This window comes from Dendronephthya gigantea, unplaced genomic scaffold, assembly GCF_004324835.1.
Source record: "Dendronephthya gigantea isolate DGI-Jeju-01 unplaced genomic scaffold, DenGig_1.0 000006F, whole genome shotgun sequence".
In the NCBI taxonomy this organism is placed as follows: domain Eukaryota; kingdom Metazoa; phylum Cnidaria; class Anthozoa; order Malacalcyonacea; family Nephtheidae; genus Dendronephthya; species Dendronephthya gigantea.
This window is the reverse complement of record NW_021163016.1, coordinates 3,174,111-3,194,062: the sequence shown is the minus strand read 5'-3', so window position 1 is coordinate 3,194,062 and position 19,952 is coordinate 3,174,111. Positions and strand designations below refer to the sequence as shown.

Sequence of the window (19,952 nt, the reverse complement as noted above, 5' to 3'; positions counted from 1 at the left end):
GTAGGAGAGAGCGACCCTTGACGTAATTTGAGAGGAAATTTGTATTTGAAATGACCTTTTCTCATGACCGGATACAACACTAAATATTTATGAAGTGAGGGCCATTAGCGTAAGAGCGACCTATCCTCACACCGTTCACATGATCGCAATTTGCACGAATTTTGCCCGTTTATGAACAAGTCAATACCCGGCAAATATCAAGCGATAATACCGATTTAATTAATGAAACAGCCGCCATCAAATTTCAATTGAAAAGTTTGGGGCCAAAATAAAGTTAAATAAAAAGACGAACAGTGTTTTCACCTTTGAGACAATACGATTATACGTTTTACCTATATGGAAACCTCATTAAGTTTTCAGGAATTTTTTCCTTATTATAAAGAAAAGTAAAACGAGTCGCAAAAAATTAAACGCTTTTTGATCATTTTGTCCACATAAATATTTACTTATCACAAAAAATTCAATCACACTCACACATGATAGATTATCTTTCGGAACACGGAAATAATTAGTTTATACAAATATGATTAATCCTTAATCGTATATAGGCGGAATTTCGAAGTCCTTTTACGCAATTCTATAACCTGAGTTGACACACGGGCAGACGCGGATATCGCACGCAATTCCACGAACAGAACAATCTAATCTACAACTTGAGGTTGATATTGCCTTTTTGTTCAGCTAACAGGAAGGATATAAAGTGGCTTTGATAAGTTACCTTGCCAAAACAACCGCAAAACAAACAAAGATATTCAGATTAACATTTAGTTTGAGTCATTATCGTCTTTTGTGGACAACATCCTGACACGTGAAATGTTGCAGGATTTATTTTTTTAGTCATGATGACGAATTGTGGTTATTTTCGAGCCATCACTTTCTCAGACGGTATTATCTGAGGGACGTATTTTGCATTTTCAATACACCTGTGTCAATTTTCTGCAACTTTTGTATTAATTTGACGCTAGTCTTGTTTTATTCATGATTGAATTTCTATCGCAGACGATGCGAGATTCAATAAAACGGCGTGAAAATGGCGGGGCGCGGCCAAAGCTACCCATACACGTCACATAATGGACATCCTATAAACATTCGCGCTGACTGATGCGTTTCGTCAAGGAAAGCCTGTAAATTGGCACGGAATGACACGTACTCGTATAACCCTACACACCTTGACGGATAAGGCGTTCCTCTGTGACCACCAAACGGTAGAAACCTGTCAACGTTAATCGCTTGGATATACTCAATTCAGCTTGTTTCGGACACAGACGGCAAATGAAAGGCTCTACGTTAATAATCAGTCTCAGAATGATGTTAAATAAATCTACGTTTATTAATATACAACGGGTAACCTATTTTTAAATGTAAATTGTGGTCGAGCCACGATTTAATCATTTTATTTGATTCAACGTAAGCTGCAATTTAATAATTTAATATATACTGTAAGAGCCATGCATTAAATAACAGCACTTTTCAAAGCTTTTTTACAACACGGCTGTAGCCTACTTAAGGCAAATTAATGTCTTACATCTTTCTTTTCAGCATTTAAGTGTTAAGCTCATACAAAAAACCATTTAGAATATTGCCTCTTTTTAGAAATCAAATTCAGTGCTTTGAAAGACCGTAAGCTCTGCTCACGATACGAAAAAAGCTTTAAATAAAAACGTGCCTGTTTGACTCTGAAAAATAAGCTAGAATAATTTAACTTAGACTATTTAAATATTATATCAGTTCATGTATCTATGTGTATACATACATAGATAGCCCTATGTATGCACAAATATCCTATTTCATTCCCTATTTTCCCCTTGCCACTAATCTGCCCAATGTTGTTACAGCGAGGAATGCATGCGCTACGAGGTTAAAAGCTACAAAAATACGTACGTATACAGAAGATCGGGGAAAACGTTCGCAAACTGAAAAAACCCTCGTAAAAAGTCGCCATGCTTTCGGTAAATTGACGCAAGCAGGTGATGTGATTAAAAAAATTCCAATTTTAGACGAAAGACGTTGTCGCGAGTGTTTAAAAACCGTTTTAAAACAAACTATTTGTGACGAGGTTCTGGAGAGATACAACAGCACGTGATAACAAGACTTGGGGCAATGGGACATCGCACATAATTGATCAAAACCTTTCTAGTTGAAAGTGAACTAAAAGATGATTACCAACCAAGTGAACTCTTTTTGTATGAAATTATGAATAGACTTTTCTCGCGTTAGTTCCTACTCACGTGACCTGGGGATGACGTATAAATTATTCCATATTTGACGATGATGTTACCATGGCGATGCGAGGATTGATTTGAATTGAGATTTGAGGAAAGCGTTCAGTGATCATATAACAATATCCACACTTTGTCGCCGTTTCCTGAATTTCGTAGCAGCTTCCCTGATCTAAAACACCGAAAGATAGAGTAATCCCTGATCTATATAGGATACGATTCTTGCTGGACTGGATCAATATGAGATGATCCTTACTGAACCTCTAGGACAGTAGATTGAGCTATTCAGTGTAAATAAAGTTAGTTTAGTTTAGGTTTCCTTCTGTAGTAACACTGGATCAATAAAAGATGTTCCTTACTGGACCTCTAGGAAGAACAGTTTAGAACTGATAGAGCTATCCAGTATAAATAAAGTTAGTTTAGTTGACGTTTCCACCTGTAGTAACACTGGATCAATAAGAGATGATCCTTACTTGACCTCAAGGAAGAACAGTTTAGAACTGATAAAGCTATCCAGTATAAATAAGTTTAGTTTAAAATAAGTTATGATTTTGTTCCTACCTGATTGAGATGTTCGACTTTGCTAAAATTCTTCTTTGCGATCTGCTGTTGTTGTTTTTCCAACTAAAAAAACACACGCGATATTCAGAGTCATATAATAGTTCGGTACAATCACAACCTTGTTTTGCTTCAGAGGAAGCATTCAAATGAATCATACCTTAACACAGGTTTTAACTTCGTCGATAAATTTCGACCATAAGCCAAAAAATTCTTGTGGAGTTTCCTAAGAGTAGAACACTGAAAAATTGAGCGCGCAGAACATAGCCACAAGATTTAAAAAACCAACTTCTACCTTTTTCTCGCTGGATTCCCATTGGAAATACTCCACAGCTTGAACAAAAGCAACTTCAGCCTTCGCCAATTTCTCCTTTTCTTCAGAAATTTTTTGTTTGGCTGGAAAAAAACATTGGTTAACGCTCTTGTTCAGAATTACCGCTGGAAATAATCGGCTATTTTCACGGTCCTTCGCGTGCGAACTACTATAGACCAGATGCAAATTACTGAAGCATATATTTTATGCATACCAGTGGCTTGGAATTTGCGCATTTTGTCCTCAAAAGGATTCCGCTGTGCAGGGGAACACTCGTCCAGGATTTTCTTCACCTAATCAAAAACTCGTTAGTCAGATATGCACAGCAAATAAATGACCTGAACTAGAATATCACCACACGTTTGAAGTTACATCATGAATTTTTTATTTTTTACTGCAAAGCATTCAGTCTTAGTCATCCACACATTTTTACTGAAACTCGACTTTAAAAAGTTCAAAAAAGTTCAAGTATGGAGCCTCCAAGTGGGTCATTCTTACAAGAACTTTTCTTGAGGTTTTATTGTAACTTACTTGAGCTTCGGTCTCTTCCAACAAATGTGACATTTTGATGATCTCTTAAAGGAAACAAGGGAATCGATTCAATTGAAAAACCATCCTACTATAACTTTTTGCACAAAAAAACAATGATAAACAACACAATTTAAGTTCACATACCATCCTTCAGCTTGTCAAATGAAACCTGAAAAAAGAGAATCGCGATTAGCTCAGTTTTACTACGGGTATGTTAATCCTCTCCACTCTATGTGAATCCCCTCCGTTCAATGTTAATCCTCTCCGCTCTATGTTCATCCTCTCCGCTCTATGTTAATCCTTTCCACTCTATGTTAATCCTCTCCGCTTTATGTTAATCCTCTCCGCTTTATGTTAATCCTCTCCGCATGGGAAGACCACGAACTGATTTCATGAATAATAATTACCTGTGATGCGTTCGACAAAGACACGGGACTCGGGAGTCTGGATTCGTTTTGGTTCTTGTCCAGGCATCGTTCGTATTGTTTCAAGTATTGCTTCACAGTGTACTGCAGCAAGTTCATATCAGAATCCTAGGAGGATGTTAGTACAAAGTATTCGCTTGTGACTCCAAGTATAGTCTGAGAATAACTTTGATACAAAATGACGTACAGGTCACGTTCAAGTCCCGTACACGTCACGTGCAAGTCACGTACATGTCACGTGCAAGTAACGTACACTTCACGTGCAAGTCACGTCAAAACAAGTCACGTACCTTCGCCTTGACGTCCCGCAACTTCAGCAAAACATCCAGATGAAATCCATCGGCCTGCCCTCGCTGGGTATTGCCGTTCATGTAATTTCCATACGCCAAAACGAGGCCGAGAAGTGTCGCAATTTCAGAACTAACGAAAGCAGAAGAATAAGTCGATTGATGTTCCACTCTATTTCAAATCGAGAACATAATTTGGTTTATAAGATATTTCGTGAGAAAATCTTACTTCGTTACGACCACGTTGGAACACTCAGAAACACACGTGAGACTTCGTTCTAAAAAGCGACAAGAGAAATGTTGAAACTAAAGCAGACCATTGTTAGAGTATTGTGTTACGCTTCTGTGATTCCAAGTTACCCAAAGAAAATAATAACCCTCATACCTATTCCATATATAATTTCCGAGAATTTATCCTGGAATAACCAGCATTCCAGGCGCTCCTTAAAGTGGCGCATTTTTGTCAACTGGTGCATGAATTCCTCGGGTTTGTCCAAAGGAACTACGCAAAAAACAAACCATGAATTTCCTCAGATACGATCTCAATCGTTGTTTAAATTACATCAGAGGACACCATACCTGCTGGTAGTTTCTTTAAGTGATCTTGAATGAGTTGTATCTCTTCTACCTTGGGATAAATGTCGTAAATGGACTGAAGACTAAAAATATAAAAATTACATTTTTGTAAACGAGGAAAATACGTCTGTGTTCGCAGACTAGCCAAGCTGTGGATATGATAGGATTTGGTTGAATTATCCTTGCTGAACAAATAGGAAGGAGAGCCGTGTATATGATCATAATGAGATTACCTCTCCATATCAACGACAGAGGTGTCCATGTTATAAACAGCATTGCTAATATCCTCAAGCTGACAACTTAAGCTACTCATTTTGATGCCGATAGCTCGAGATCTGTTCGTTTCAAGCAACTTCACAACCTGAAAAAACAAGTAAAAATTTCTTTTGCCAATTCAATTCCATGTCAGTCACATTTCCTCTGCGTGATATACAAGCACATGGTGCATTTGACTGAATTAAGTAGCACTTCGTGCATGCAATAATCGTTTAGATTTATTTACTTTCTTCCCATTGATACGCGCGAAGTGTTTATCATCTCTGAGAGACTTCGTCCTCTTCAATCTCCTGTCTGCGATCTTCTTGCTAAACAACCTACAAGAGAGAGGCAGCGTTTTAGATAAAAAACATCTTAAAGATTCCTGAAAGCGAGATATGAATATTAAAGACTATACTTTTCAAATTCGTTCGTATCAAAGGTTGGTTCTTTGATGTTCTTCCAAACACACTTCTCCTTTGTCGGAGAGTCTAGAAATAGAATTGTCATCAGCACAAGTCGTTTAGGGAAAACTAATTGGCCTCGCGTTGGTGGTTAAAGCAGTCATAGTTTTTGTCTGAACTACTTGAGAAAGATATCTCAAACGTGGTGGTTCAGTGTAGGTAGTATTCTACGATAAGCTGTCGTGGTTTGTGTCTGAACTACCTGAGAAAGATATCTCAAACGTGGTGGTCCAGTGTAGGTAGTATTTTACAATAAGCTGTCGTGGTTTGTGTCTGGGAAAGATATCTAAAACGTGATGCCTTATAAGTTTATACAAATTACGGATTATTTTCTCATACCGTTGGAAGCAATTATCCTGTTCCAAAACAAAGGTTTCATTTCAGTCTTCGGGTTCACGACAGGTTTCGTGGGCTTCACGTGATTTTCAGGAACCAATGGTGGCGCAGGAATCGATGGTGGGGCAGGAGGGGGAGGGGGAGGTGGGGACATGGGGGAGAGGACATGATTTTCGGCAGCAATTGAACCACGCGGTGTGGCCTGAGGTGTTATGGAGGGTGAGGTCACAATAGAATTTCCAGGGGAGCCCATTGGGGACCACAGTGACGTCACGTCGGAGATCGAGGCTGAGCTGTCGTTGTCTTCAAGTTGACCTGTTTTCTGTCTGCGGAGATAATCCACTTGCAACTGAAGCTCAGTAATTTTATTCTCGTAGCTTCGTTTTTGTGCTTCGAGTTCAACGCAACGTCTCGCAAGATCGTCTTGCATATCCAAGGGCGAGCCTTCGGCTACCAAGGGACTGGAGGCAACGCTGAGGGAAGTGGGACGAGCGGGAGAGATTGGAGACGAGCTGTTTGATTTCTCTTGAGTTTGAGTGTTGTAGTTCAAACGTGGAACGCCGTAATTTGGCGAGGATTTCTCCTGCTGTGTTTTGTTTTGAGTTGTAAATGATTTATGCCCTGGAGAGAAAAATGAACAAGTATAAATCGTGAAACTACCCAGTTATAGGCAGCTGACCACCTACAATAACTTCCAATAAAAAGGGCACAATTATATAGACTTACCAACAGGTAAACCAACTGATGGAATAACCTTTTCTGGAAGTTCTTGTTTTTTGTCTTCTGAAGTGAATTTGCTTTTCTGAGAAGAATTTGATTCGAGGCTATTGGATTTGAACACTATCGTGTTTGATGCTAACTTTTGCGAAGTGCCTTGTGAATGATTGTTGTTAATATCAACATGCTTTGGCTTATCTTGTCCATTTTGTAGTCCAGAACTGGCTGTAACGTGATTGGCTATGGTCGTGGTACTAATCCTCTCCTCCTGATTGGGTGGACTTGTGGTAATAGCCTTCTCCTTATTGGCTGAGCTCGTGTGGATAGTGTCCTTATTGGCAGAGTTAGTAGGACTGGCCTTCTCATGGTTGCCAGAGTTAGTGCGATTGGCCGTCTCGCGATTGGCTGAACCGGTGTGAGTAGCCTTCTCCTGATTGGCGGAGCTACTCCGGTCTCTGGTCAGTTTGATTGGTCCGCTGGCATAATACGGGGTGACCTTCTTCAGTCCCTTCAGCTTATCCTTGTACAAATTTGCGTTGTCGATAGGAACCTTCTCTGTCGCAACTTGTTCTTGAGGATCTGGACTTGACTTGCCATCTCTTGCTAAAAGATCTGCCAGCGTTTTTGGCATACCTCGACCGTTCTTCTTCGCAGCCTCTTCATCGTTTGTCCTCGCGGTGCCTGCTAATCTTTGTTCCATCTCTGGTTTTCCGAGCGAGGATGTTCTCGTCTTCGCCTCGGAATTCTCCGAACTCGTCTCGTGACCCGAGTTCTTTCTTTCTCTGCCCTCGCTGGTGTTGGAAACACGCGAGTTCGTCTTCGACACTGGGCCCGCGTGTGAATGCAAATTATTAGGGACAGTGTCATCCTCGATAATCACTGTTTTAGAATCGTCACTAAGGCTAAACGAAGGGCCTCTCTCACGGCTACCCATGCTTTTTGAACTAGCTTTTAAAGCATTCGCTTCTTTTATTCCATCTTCGATAATCACAGTTTTATGATCATCGCTTGAGCTAAACGAAGGTCCCCTGACACGGCTGCCATTACTCCTTGCGCCATCACTGTTCTCCTCTGCGCCGAGAAACGAGTTTTGTCTCGCGCGCACCGAGGGAACAGTCAATTCATCACCATTCACGGATAATTTCACCTCCTCATTTTGTTTATTTCCAGATGAACTTCTGCTGAGAGTCACTGAAGGCATTCTTTCTGCGTCAGTCTTTTCAGGCGACAAATCTGCTGCTTCCCATCTCGAATCCTTGTCTTTAATGTTTCGACCCTCGGCTGAAAATTGCCGTTCAATTTTTTCTTTCCCTTTTCCGTCGATCGAATCTTCGATTAATATTTTCACATTCTCCGGTTGACTTGCACGATTTTCAAGAGGCCCACGCGGGTCGTGATTCCCACGCGTACCTTGACTGTCGCGCGTATCGTGTTTCCCACGGCTGTCAGTATTCTTCTTTAAATTGTTCTGCAATTTTAGTTCAAAAGCTTCCCAACTTTTTGACAGTTCGTTGCTCTTCGAGACGCTTTCTCCGGTCGCAGGAGAACTGTGGCCATTAACCTCAACTTTCGTGTCGTCTTTACCGTGTTGTTCTTTAAAACTTTGACTTTCCTTCGCGTCTTTCTCGATAAAGCAAACAAAGATGGCGAGAGAGTCTTTTTAACTTTCTGCTTCTGTTCCAACTTACTGCCTTCGATGTTCGACGTCTTCGGAATGTCGGGCGTTTTAAGACTGGGCGAAACTTTTACTTTCCGGTCTTCTTTCACAGGAGGCGAAGAGTTTTCAACGAGAATTACTTCTTGAGTCTGCTGTGGGGGTTTCTGTTGACTTAAGACCACCTGAACTTTATTTGCTGTCAATCGCCTCTCGTTAGCGGATTCCGTCGTTTTATCCTTCAACACACCTGCGTAGTAACCTCTTCCTGAAGAAACCGTTGCATTGTTATTGGTTTGCGACCAACCGCGATTGGATTTCTGTCCAGCGTCTTTCTCCAACAATTTTTGAAGATTCATCGACGCAACGCCATTAATTTCGCTCGTTTTCGAGGCTGTTGTAACTTGGTTGCTCTGTTGACGAGTTCCGCTTTCATTAATCTTCTACAAAGACAATGAATATTAACGTCAAACAAAAATCGAACGTAATTATTGTGATTTATTAAAGAACTATTTAACAAAACACAAATGTAACGATTAATCACGCCTAATCGCATTTTTTATTGTCAATGAGGTAAATACCATGAATAGGGAAAATGATCAGTGGACACGACATGACAACTACATTTTTACCATTAAACGAAAGATGCTTCTTTCCTTATTGATCTAGTCTTCCTACCAGAGGAAACCTAAACTAAACTAACTTTATTTATACTGGATAGCTCTATCAGTTCTAAACTGTTCTTCCTAGAGGTCCAGTAAAGATCATCTCTTATTGATCCAGTGTTACTACAGGAGGAAACCTAAACTAAACTAACTTTATTTGATATCTGAACTATCTAATTACATCTAACCTCTTTGTTGACAAGTTTCGCTGAGGACTCTTTCTTTACTTGCGTTGCTTTCGGACTTTCTCGTACGGTACTCGGAAGCCCATCGCCGTCGAATTTCTCCAATTCTTTCTGATTAATACAATACAGTCGGTCACCGTCGTCAAACTGTCGCCTTTTTGAGATACACGTGATTAACTTCTTATCCAGCATGCTCTGCGCGCTTTCTATTGCAGACTCGCGGGAGGTGAAATTTGAAGAATCATTAAGTAATGTATTTATGAGAATTTCCCCCGAAAATACATCGTTGTAGGTCTGTCCACACCACGTTTTGGAGCCAAGCTGGAATAAAAACCAAAAAATACAATTATCATAATACAAATGTATCACAATAGTAACTGAATAACACTAAACTGTTCTTCCTAGAGGTCCAGTAAGGATCATCTCATATTGATCCAGTGTTACTACAGGAGGAAACCTGAACTAAACTAACTTTATTTATACTGGATAGCTCTAACAGTTCTAAACTGTTCTTCCTAGAGGTCCAGTAAGGATAATCTCTTATTGATCCAGTGTTACTACCATTTGAAGTATTGATGCCCAGGGGAGACCAGACGATACCTGTGGTGATAAAAAGGTGTTCTTCTAAAAATATATTTTCATTTCCGCCTACTTATCTGTGCCCATGCAAACGCTAACACATTCAATGGAAAGTTTGAACGAGTGTTTATTGAAAATATTGTTATGGCTGTGACACGAGACTCGAGTACATGACCTTACATCAATCGCAAAGACCGCGACCAGCTGCCCTCTTTATAAAACGCAACAAAGTTTCTTAGGTTATCAAATTTCCTCCACTTTGAAATTTACTCATCGAAAACACAGTCATTAGATGAAAGTCTAAAGATGAAGGATTTGGAGTAAAAACGTTACTCTTTAGAATCTTGTGCTATTGTTCTTCTGAAGTCGAGGCTCAAATACTGGACCTTTAGGAAGAACTGATACAGCTATCAATAAAGTTAGTTTAGTTTAGGTTTCCTGCTGTAGTAATAACACTGGATCAATAAGAGATGATCCTTACTGGACCTCTAGGAAGAACAGTTTAGAACTGATAGAGCTATCTAGTATAAAATAAAGTTAGTTTAGTTTAGGTTTCCTCCTGTAGTGATACTGGATCAATAAGAGATAATCCTTACTGGACCTCTAGGAAGAACAGTTTAGAACTGATAGAACTATCCAGTATAAATAAAGTTAGTTTAGTTTAGGTTTCTTCCTGTAGTAACACTGGATCAATAAGAGATGATTCTTACTGGACCTCTAGGAACAGCAGTTTAGAACTGATAGAGCTAGCCAGTATCGAAAAGATTGTTTACAAATACTAGAACCTAGGAGCTAGTGTCCTAATACCCGGTATTATAACAGTTAAAGTCAGCTTAGCGGCCGAGGTGTCTGTAGTAACGAGAGTATGACAGAGCGAAAACACCCAACCACTGAACCCGCAAACTTTTGCAAAAAACTAAGCTTCAACACAAAAAATAATAAAATGATGTTTACTTTCTGTCCGCCGTATTCAAAATATATTCATATATGAAGCAAAGCATCCGTAAATCATTTGAAAATCAAATAAAACAATCTTCGGTCTCATATATTGCCGTACAATCACTGATTATCAAACGTAAGAAACCCGACACAACTCGTTAAAAATCCGCCATTAACGAGCACTTGTTTTGAACTCACAATTTGCGTTGGAAATTTGAAGTTAACGAAAAAGACGAACATTTTAATTGTTTTCAACAACGCGCTATACTAGCTACTGCATACCACCTGCCATTAACAACGGTTTTGGATTTGTGAAGAAAATATTGCAAATCCGATAAAACGAGTTACCAAAAATAGGATATTTGATTCAAAACTGACGAGACATTAGTCCTGGTCGTGTTTGGTTCACAGCAGGCGGAAAATATAATTTGTACTTGGGGAAATATTGCCGGCATAAAAATAGCACCGAGTCTGCAGTATGTAATTGTTGCAACCCACTCGTATTTTATAAAATATACTACAAGGCAACCGCGGCAAGCTTAGATGTATTTGAAATAGAAAAAATGAACGGATGGGATGAAATGAATGCAATGCTATCTCGCGTGGACACACAGTGAACCGTGAAATTACCATTGATTCAACTCGGAAAGAGCAATAAAACTGATGACAATACTGTATTAGCAGTTGTGATAAGCGTCAATACATCTGAACTGTATATCTCATGTCTGTGTAATAGATTATCCCAAACACTCTATTTGTATAAAATATGCTTCAGCAAAGCGTTTTAAAAACTTTCATTTCTCGTATCAACTCATACCCTAAAAGTATAGCCTTCTATAGTACAATAGTCATGCATTATAAATCTTCAATCTACGTTATTTTAAGATATCTCCGATTCGAAAAGCCGGCGTTGAATAAATTGTTCTGTACAAATAACAACGATTGGATATATTTATGCACATAATTCAAAGTTATAAACTGTGAAGAAAATACAAAAGGGATTATATTAGATTGAAGTAGAGTGAAAACTCTTTACTTACATTTGATGATGAGACTGCTTCATCAAGGCATGATTTCAAAATTGTTTTGCTCAAAGCCATCTTCAATAAAAGGCTGGGAAAGGACTAACTTTTCACCGATACGGCAAGACTTTCTTCCATCTGTCGTTCTGAATACATCTCAATTTGGTTTGACGTGTTGTTAAATAAATATACGCAAAATGACGATAACTCACAGTGAACTTCACCGGAGAGTCGACGAGCCGTTATGCAAATCAATGGACGACAGAAGTGAGCCAAATTTAGGAAGCAGGTTATTTGCTAATTTGTCTCACACCGCATTAAATATTTGCATATTGTCAAAACATTAACACTTCAGTCTTTAGGCTTAGCAGAATCGTGCGAAACACCTTCTCGCCAAATAAAACGTCTTCTGAGCAAAGTTTTCACACAAAAATGATTTCATGGGAAAACATGTCGCTAATACAAAAGCGCTTTTGAAAATCTCCAGGCCACTGGGGTTATATTTTTAAAAATATAGGAACCCCTGCGGTTCGGTTTTGTTTGAGAGCAATACGTCATGCAAATTTTTACACGCTCAGATGAATTTAACTATTAAATATTATGGGAGAATTTTTGGAGTTTTGATCGGAAAAAAAATACAAACGTTTTAAAAATATCAAGTCCGAGAAGAAAATAAATTATCGAGATTGCACAAAGTTACAGAAAGTCCATTAAGAGTGTATAATTAAGGTGCATTAGATTAGAAACGTTATGTAATTCTTTAAATACACCGTTTAGTTTACGCGACCGCCATCTTGGATTGCGAGTCAATATGGTTGTCATGGTCGTCGACTCACAATGTGTAATATTCCAAGATCTTAGCTGAGTTTTTTACGGAAATATGCGAATAATGTAATACTACAAAGTTTTTACAATTTACACTCGAACATTTTCTATATAATTGGCAATTGCTTACAAGATAAAGCATTGATCTAAGTTGTGAAAAAAGGCAGGGAAATTAAAATGGAGTGTTCTTGCTAGTCTTCGCCTAGTTTTCGTCTATTTTTGTACTCTGGTTGCATGACGATATTTCATCTGTGAGCCGAATTCCAATATTTCTAAGAGCTTCTTTCCAGCGACACGTTTCTCATACGCACATACACGCACGTAAGTCTAAATCCTTATACATGCCATATTTGAAAAAGCTAGGTGCATGAGTGAATAAATCGACAGAATTTTGTTTGCAGCATATTTCAGTATATGCATTTGTTGACCGATGTCCTAAATAATAAATTTGGTTTTGAAACATTTGAAATTTCCACGAATAAAAAAACGCGGAAGTGGAAAGCAGTCCTGTTTTCCAGTCTAAATCTTCATACATGTCACCTTTAAAAAAACGAAGTGAATAAATCGAAGGAACTTAGTTTTCTGCATATTTTAGTATGCATTACTTGATCTAGATCTTAAATAATAAAAATTGAAAAGCATTTAATATTTTTCATACGTGTTCGTGCGTATAAAAAACACGTAAGTGGAAAAGCAGTTTAAGCACGCTTATAAAAGAGGCACGTATGTATGCTCGAGCGTCCTTAAACAAGAAGTGATATCGCTTGAGGGTATGGAAAAAAACGTTTGATCTGACAATAGTTTCAATAACAGCTGAAAAAATATCTCAGCAAATATCTGCCAAACGATTAAACACTATATGTCTGTGCAAAAATAGTGATATCAGTGGCAGCTGATAATCAGTAATGTAACAACTAAAGTTTGGACCCAACCCACCCCTTATCATACAAGCAACACAGTATGTATACTCAAAATATCTTATAATATTAGTAAATACAGTTATTGCTAAGTAATGTCTAGATGGTTGCAGATGAAAAATGGTACACAGGGATTATTTGATGAATACTGCGATCAACATCTAAGCCGAAAAAACGAATTCAAGTCCAAATTATTTGAAAATGTGTACATTTCATTTAGAGTGAGACGACGCCGTCTGGACAAAGACACACAAACTTTTAGTACACAAAACATTGTACGTGCTACCTGTGGCATCAGCGAGCCTTAGACGACAACTATCCGAACGGTTACCGGCGATCTCCGACGAAGGATCACGAAGTTTGTTCAGTTCATAAGCACCTCCAGTTGAACTAGACGAGCACTTGTATCGCCTGGCATTCGGTATGGAAGAAGACCAGCGAAGGTTATCAGAGCTCTCGCTTGCTGACGAATATTTTTACGGAACTATTAAAAGAAGTGCAACATATGAAGATTTTAAGCACAGCATAGCAGAACATCTCAGGACTTTTAATCAACCTTCTATAGTGAACACAATACCCTATTTATCCATCAGTGTCACATGTATCCACACTTACCGCCTGTAATCCTCCTTCACCTCGTTGGAAACTTGACGGGGAACTGGGATAATCAGGCCTGAAATAGTAAAATTCATCAAACTCCTGTATCTTACAGCAAAATTAAGACTTTCTGTGAGAGAGTTTTTCTTCCGTACCTTCTCTCCTTATATTTGCTGTACAAAATTGACATCGTTGCGATCAAAATATCCGGAAGACATCTACGAATCTACCCAAGGAAGCATTTGGTCAAGCCTATGTATGCCTTTAGCCTTCAAACAAGGGAAATCTAGAAAACTAATATCTTACCTCGTCTGTATATTGTCTGAAAGCTGAGACCTTTTGATCCACACTTTCACCACTCAGTGGAACCAACTGTAGCTTTCGCATCACCTTGATTAAGATGGGAATAAAATAATCATCAATTATGATCACGATGATAACTTGATTGTGATGATAATCCCGATTATATTGATGATCATGATCCTTACCTCAAAAGCATCGTCGATTTGTTTAAGATGATAGAGGTCAAAGAACTGCATGAGATCACACAAAAGGTAGAATGTATTTGTTCGAAAACGAGAGGCGTTGTTTCCCTGACTTTTATACCTAAATACACGTTCGAAAGTCAATTAGCACGCAAGAAGATTCACGACCACATCAGGAAATAATGGTTTCGTACCTTTCTGCAACAGAAAAGGCCAATTCCTTCAGCCTGTCCCTGTTGGAATGAGGACTGGGCGCAGCAGAGACCACCTGAACGAGGGGGAAATACCAACGAGATTATAACGAGATAATTGTGGATAATAACTGTGGATAACTGTGGACGACTGTGGATAACTGTGGATGACTGTGGATAACTATGATGACAAGGAGCAAACATACCAATGACAAAGATGAAACTATGTCCTGATGCTGTACATTACCTGGCTAAGAAGTTTATTTAGAACTTCGACTGTTTTTTCATGATTCTGAAAAAAAGTGAATGATATCAGGATATTCATTTAGTCCTCGGTGACTTCATGTCATTCCATAGAGACGCAACGAAGTAAAACATCTCTCTTTCTTTCTCACCTTAGCAAGATCATACAATCTCGCAGCCTCCTCAAATAAACCTTTCTCTTCAGTGTCTTTAGCCACAACTTCAATAATATCCTCAACTTCGCCTTGGAACTTGTCGATACAACCCAACTAAGCATTCAGAAATACACAACTTGTTAGAATTACACCCAAGAAAGACGATCAAACAGCATGTTAACTATTCTAACACGACCGATGGTGGGTCCTCCCCCCCCGAACAAGACCTCACGAGATCCATCCCCTTGTGTTAATAACAGTTTGTACGTGACAACTGTTTCACTCACCTTCCTTGTACCATCCGCGTCCATGTGACCCAACAGCACATCAAACTAGAAAAACAAACACCTCAGTTACAACAGTTATTCAAAATATCAAATATCACACCCCCCTACGCACCTCTCTCGTCTCCAGTACCAGCTCGCTGACGCATTTACTGAATAAATTTTCCCCATTTGGACTTCTCAACTTCCTGAAAAATTTCAACTATCATACTTAGAACTTCCACTGGCTCGTTCAACAGTCTGTTTCACCATCCAGTGTGTCGATATCAACTGACCTCAAAATATAGAAGTATTGCAAAGCTTCTCTGGGATCTGTGATCTCAAACTTTCTCGTGTAGGATTTGATGAGTCTGGCAAAGTTCAGCCTGTAAACACCGCCATCAGTGGAATCTTTCGTCACTAGAAGAAGAACGATTTCACATGTTCAAAGCTCCTTGGTTTGCTAACTAAAAAGTGTTGTCTTTTGCACACAGTGGAATGAAAACTTTGAATATTGACTTAGTGCGTTTGTTAAGAAGGACGAGGTCTTGTTTTGGTGTTTTGTATCAGAAGAAAGAGATGGAACTTACTTAATTGTGCTTGAATAGTTTCAGGAAGAATGAGAATGTTCCGTAAATACATTACGATTGCAAAATGCACAGCGTGACTGCGGTAGACCTCGATACGAGACAGAAACTCGATTGCCTGAAATGAAAATTGAGAAGTATTACTGCAAGATTTGAAACGAAAAACAAAACGAACTGCAAAGCTGACCAAAAAAACTAGGAAATGTTGAGTCATTTTGAGAGATGCAGGAGAATCCAGGTCCTATCACACGGTGAAATATCCTCATTACATATATGCGAGGATCTCAGCCACACAGGACTGAAAGTTTAAATCTTTAATGCCATCTACACTCACCGGTTCAAACTGAGCGGACAGCATTAGAACTTGAAAGTACAACAGCGGGTTCTCCATCGCTTTGAAATATGCTTCACCTGGGATATAGATGGGAAATAGTTAAAAAATGAAGCTTCGAGACACTATCTCAAAACACTGAAACTAGCTTCGAAATTGTTATGCGGGGTTAATCTCCAGTAATTATCTCACATACAAAACTATAGGAGTCATAAAATAGTTTACCATATTCCTCTGATAACAAGACTTGCAGATTCTGTAAGGTTAATGTGCTGTGATCTCGCTTCTCGCCTGTTGACACGATCTGACATAACTAATAAAAAACATCAAACAATCTGAGTAAATTACGTGCATCGCATATTGACAAATAATGAGTTTTAAAAACGCTGTTCCAGGAATATGAGGGAATAATTTAAAGCAAACAGTGGAATATTTACCTTCAGCCATAAATAATCATCCGTTTTTGTGATAACGTCTGACAATTCCTCCGCGTCAGAAATACGTCCCAAGACTGTGTATACAGCTCTGCGTGGAATAAACACAAGTCATATACCACCCACAAGAGCCATTTTAAGAAGTGGTCCAGCTTAACAAGATCAGCTAGCTGGCTTTCCTATCTCAGTCCTGAGGATAAGAATGATATCACTCCAGCAGACTCTCACCTTTTAAATGGATCAGTGCCGTTGTTTATAGACCGCCGATATTGAAGGCGTAATTCTTCCTCCAAACTAGGATGTAACCTAACAAGACAATCCAAAGTTTAGCAAAATTATGCTGATATAAGTGAGAATATTGTAGTATTCAAGCATGGCCTTTATGGCTCCGATTTTCTACTTCTGATGGATATGAACGAGTGGGTAAGTTACTCATGTTCAAATAAGGACACTTACACAGCCGAAAATTTGTAACTATGCGCTCGTTTACATCCGTCAAAAGACGAAAATCGCAGCGATAATCTTTAAGCGGTAAAACTCTATTGCTTCGAACAAAAAAATGAAAAAAGAAAACGGGTCAACCTTTTGTCTGCACGCCGGGAATAATCTTCAAGATATTCTTTTAACTTGGTTGTATGATGTCTAAAAATACGACAAGAAAACAATTTATCGCAATACGTTTTCAAGGGGGGGGGGGAGAAAGTGTGGATACAGTGTACCATCATTCCGGGGGGTGCATTTCATCTGTACGGCGTACAAAGAGAGGGGTTTATTCAGTAGGTTTATAGCGCACGTACGCTGACATTTGAGCGACCTGCATGGCCGCATTGAGATCGCCACATCTGATACAATAATAAAGGAATGGCCAAAACGGAACCCCGTCAACGTCTCCATCCTGAATAAGAAACAAAGACAACCAGCAACAGTCAATATTGAGATTTTGTTACAGAGTCACGCATTATTAAACCAGCGACGCAGTAGAATTCTTGCTACAGCCATGTTGTTTACCTCAAGCTCGTGTGATAAAGCAACCAGAGGTCGTAGCTTCAGAAAACTTTTGACGAGCGAAAACACACCAGGAACGCCACCCAACTGCGCTTGCTGAAGATTGCCGTAAACGATACGCTCGATATATTTCTGATATCTGACAAAAACATAAAAATTGATTAAAAACTAAATCAGAACGAATGGAAAGAAACAGTGGAAACAATTAATGATGTACCTCTTCTCTAAGAATGATCTTGCCTCTTGTATGAAAAATGCTTGGGACTCCGTAGAGAACCTTTAACAGTAAAAAAGTTTATTAACTAAATAGCAGGAAACTTGACTACAGCATTTGATAGAAATTTCCCCCCTCCCCTCACTCCCTCCCTCTTCCCTTGCTCCCCCCCCTCCCCTCGTTACCTTCCCTCTTCCCTTGCTCCCTCCCTCTTCCCTTGCTCCCTCCCCTTCCCCTCGCTACCTCCCCTATTCCCTCGCTCTCTCCCCTCGCTACCTCCCATCCCCTTGCTCCCTGCCCCCTCCCCCACTCTCTTAAGAAGATATGTACAAGGTGAAAACACCTGGTTGCCTCGGAAGATGTTGCAGAACTGTGCGTTTCAAGACTCGTCATTTGATCAACGAGAGTCCAGCAATCTCTGATATGCTGAAATTCAAATATGGTCTGTTAGTTTCGCTTTTAAAGACTTCAATTTAAGGAGATAAAAACACAAAAATCACCTGATCATTGAACTTATCGGCGGTATTTTGAAAACCTTCTACAATATTGAAATCAATTCCCTGGATCGCAGCTTCGTTATACATATAAATCTAGCAAAAAAACATGTTAACATTGGAGGCAATCTATCAGAAGGATTTACAAAATATATTTTAACCTTCCAATACCACCCACCTGCCTTGCATACGCCATTTCAACAAAGTCTAACCCACTTCTCTGAGACAAGTCAACCTGATTCAACGTACCATCCTGAAAAAAGCAATTCAATATATTAATTGCATACTATTTCAACTGTCCATTTAAACCTGTTTTGCTAACCTATATTAACTAAATATAATGAAAAAGTTTCACTTCATCCTAATTTTAGGACAGTAATCAGCAGTTTAGAGACCAGATCTCACCAAAACAGCACTTGAGAAGTCCAGGGAGTCCTGTTCTGAACCCAAAAGAGAATTTAGGATTTTCAATTTCTGTTGTTCCCACTCGTTCTCCATACATCGCCAGTGATTTCTCTCTGCCTCATCAAACGTCTGGAATTGAAATACATACATTTTGAAATACACACAATTTGTACAGGAGATGAGTCTAACGGTTAAATAACTTTGGAAATAACATATGAAATTAACGCAAATCTTACATTCTTTTTAGATTCTTCAATTGCAGCCAAAATAGCATTTTCTCTTTCATTTCTCAGGAAACCCTGCCACGAAAAATAGATGTTCAAGGACGACTAAAGGACAACTAAAAGGACAACTAAAAGGATAACTAAAAGGACAACTAAAAGGACAACTAAAGGACAACTAAAGGACAACTAAAGGACAACTAAAGGACAACTAAAGGACACCATCTACCTGTATATCAGTATCTGTGATTGGTTCAAGAGGCTCAAATGTTTTTGCCGTGCTGAGATTGTCCAGTTTTTCTGACAACCGTGGAAGATCGAAGCCTTTTGATCCAAGTAAGATTGATCTGAAATAAAGTATAAGTGAAACCAGTAAGCCTGTTTGTGGAGCCATGTCACCCACCACACATCTGACCTTGGGGGATACCTCGGGTAATGGAGGTTACCCCCCTCCCAGCCTCCCTCACGTCAACTTACGCTCTGACATCAGCATCTTCACCGACACCACCCGCAGTCTTCTTCCACAACCTATCCCCGGCTTCGGCAAGTTGATGAAGATTCCTCTCAATTCTTGGCAATTCTCCTCCGCTCTCTATATCAGCTGTCAGCTGCTCAGCTTGTTGTAACAGATCTCCAAATCCAGACATACCGGGCAGTTAGCAAACAAGTGCAGAATGTCAAAATAAACACGGTTTACCCGATACCAAAACAGCTCCAGAATACTACAGAACAGTTGCCGCTCATGCAATCTGCTTGAAGTAGTATTAATCAAAGAAAAACGTACAAAATTGTGATGTAAAATTGAGTCTTTTTGAAGCACGCTGGTTTCGCTTCGTTTCAAAATTCCGCCATATTTTAGA

General features: G+C 39.2%; 2 protein-coding genes across 2 annotated transcripts; both read right to left on the bottom strand.

Moving 5' to 3' along the window:
- Positions 1-324: 324 nt before the first annotated feature.
- LOC114516903 (serine/threonine-protein kinase CST20-like) lies at positions 325-12,003 on the bottom strand. Its single transcript, XM_028536513.1, is given in 20 exon segments — positions 325-2,391; positions 2,781-2,843; positions 2,938-3,003; positions 3,073-3,173; positions 3,305-3,383; positions 3,622-3,665; positions 3,766-3,790; positions 4,029-4,154; positions 4,337-4,466; positions 4,563-4,611; positions 4,719-4,835; positions 4,913-4,992; positions 5,143-5,270; positions 5,412-5,502; positions 5,583-5,655; positions 5,968-6,585; positions 6,691-8,263; positions 8,266-8,778; positions 9,189-9,506; positions 11,744-12,003. Coding segments are annotated over 20 exon segments (4,314 nt in total). The 5' UTR covers positions 11,804-12,003; the 3' UTR covers positions 325-2,331.
- Positions 12,004-12,437: 434 nt separating this feature from the next.
- On the bottom strand, positions 12,438-19,946 carry LOC114516727 (nuclear pore complex protein Nup93-like). Its single transcript, XM_028536279.1, has 27 exons — positions 19,570-19,946; positions 19,322-19,439; positions 19,108-19,170; positions 18,872-19,000; positions 18,645-18,719; positions 18,473-18,562; positions 18,316-18,398; positions 17,976-18,035; positions 17,762-17,897; positions 17,551-17,648; positions 17,336-17,395; positions 16,982-17,059; positions 16,757-16,844; positions 16,545-16,632; positions 16,323-16,399; positions 15,992-16,106; positions 15,698-15,821; positions 15,538-15,610; positions 15,426-15,470; positions 15,136-15,252; positions 14,988-15,032; positions 14,744-14,817; positions 14,553-14,670; positions 14,371-14,454; positions 14,220-14,290; positions 14,083-14,140; positions 12,438-13,951 (listed from the first exon to the last, which is right to left on the bottom strand). The coding sequence occupies exons 1-27, from the start codon at positions 19,737-19,739 to the stop codon at positions 13,832-13,834; spliced, it is 2,457 nt and encodes an 818-aa protein (XP_028392080.1). The 5' UTR covers positions 19,740-19,946; the 3' UTR covers positions 12,438-13,831.
- Positions 19,947-19,952: the final 6 nt, after the last annotated feature.

Bases quoted from the DNA above. Each gene is read 5' to 3' on its own strand.
- LOC114516727 (XM_028536279.1), bottom strand. From the start codon at position 19,739: ATGTCTGGATTTGGAGATCTGTTACAACAAGCTGAGCAGCTGACAGCT. The intron at 17,396-17,550 runs GTACGTGCGCTA...TCGTATTTTTAG, and splicing joins CAGGTCGCTCAAATGTCAGC to ACATCATACAACCAAGTTAA. The intron at 14,818-14,987 runs GTAATGTACAGC...CCCCTCGTTCAG, and splicing joins TAAATAAACTTCTTAGCCAG to GTGGTCTCTGCTGCGCCCAG.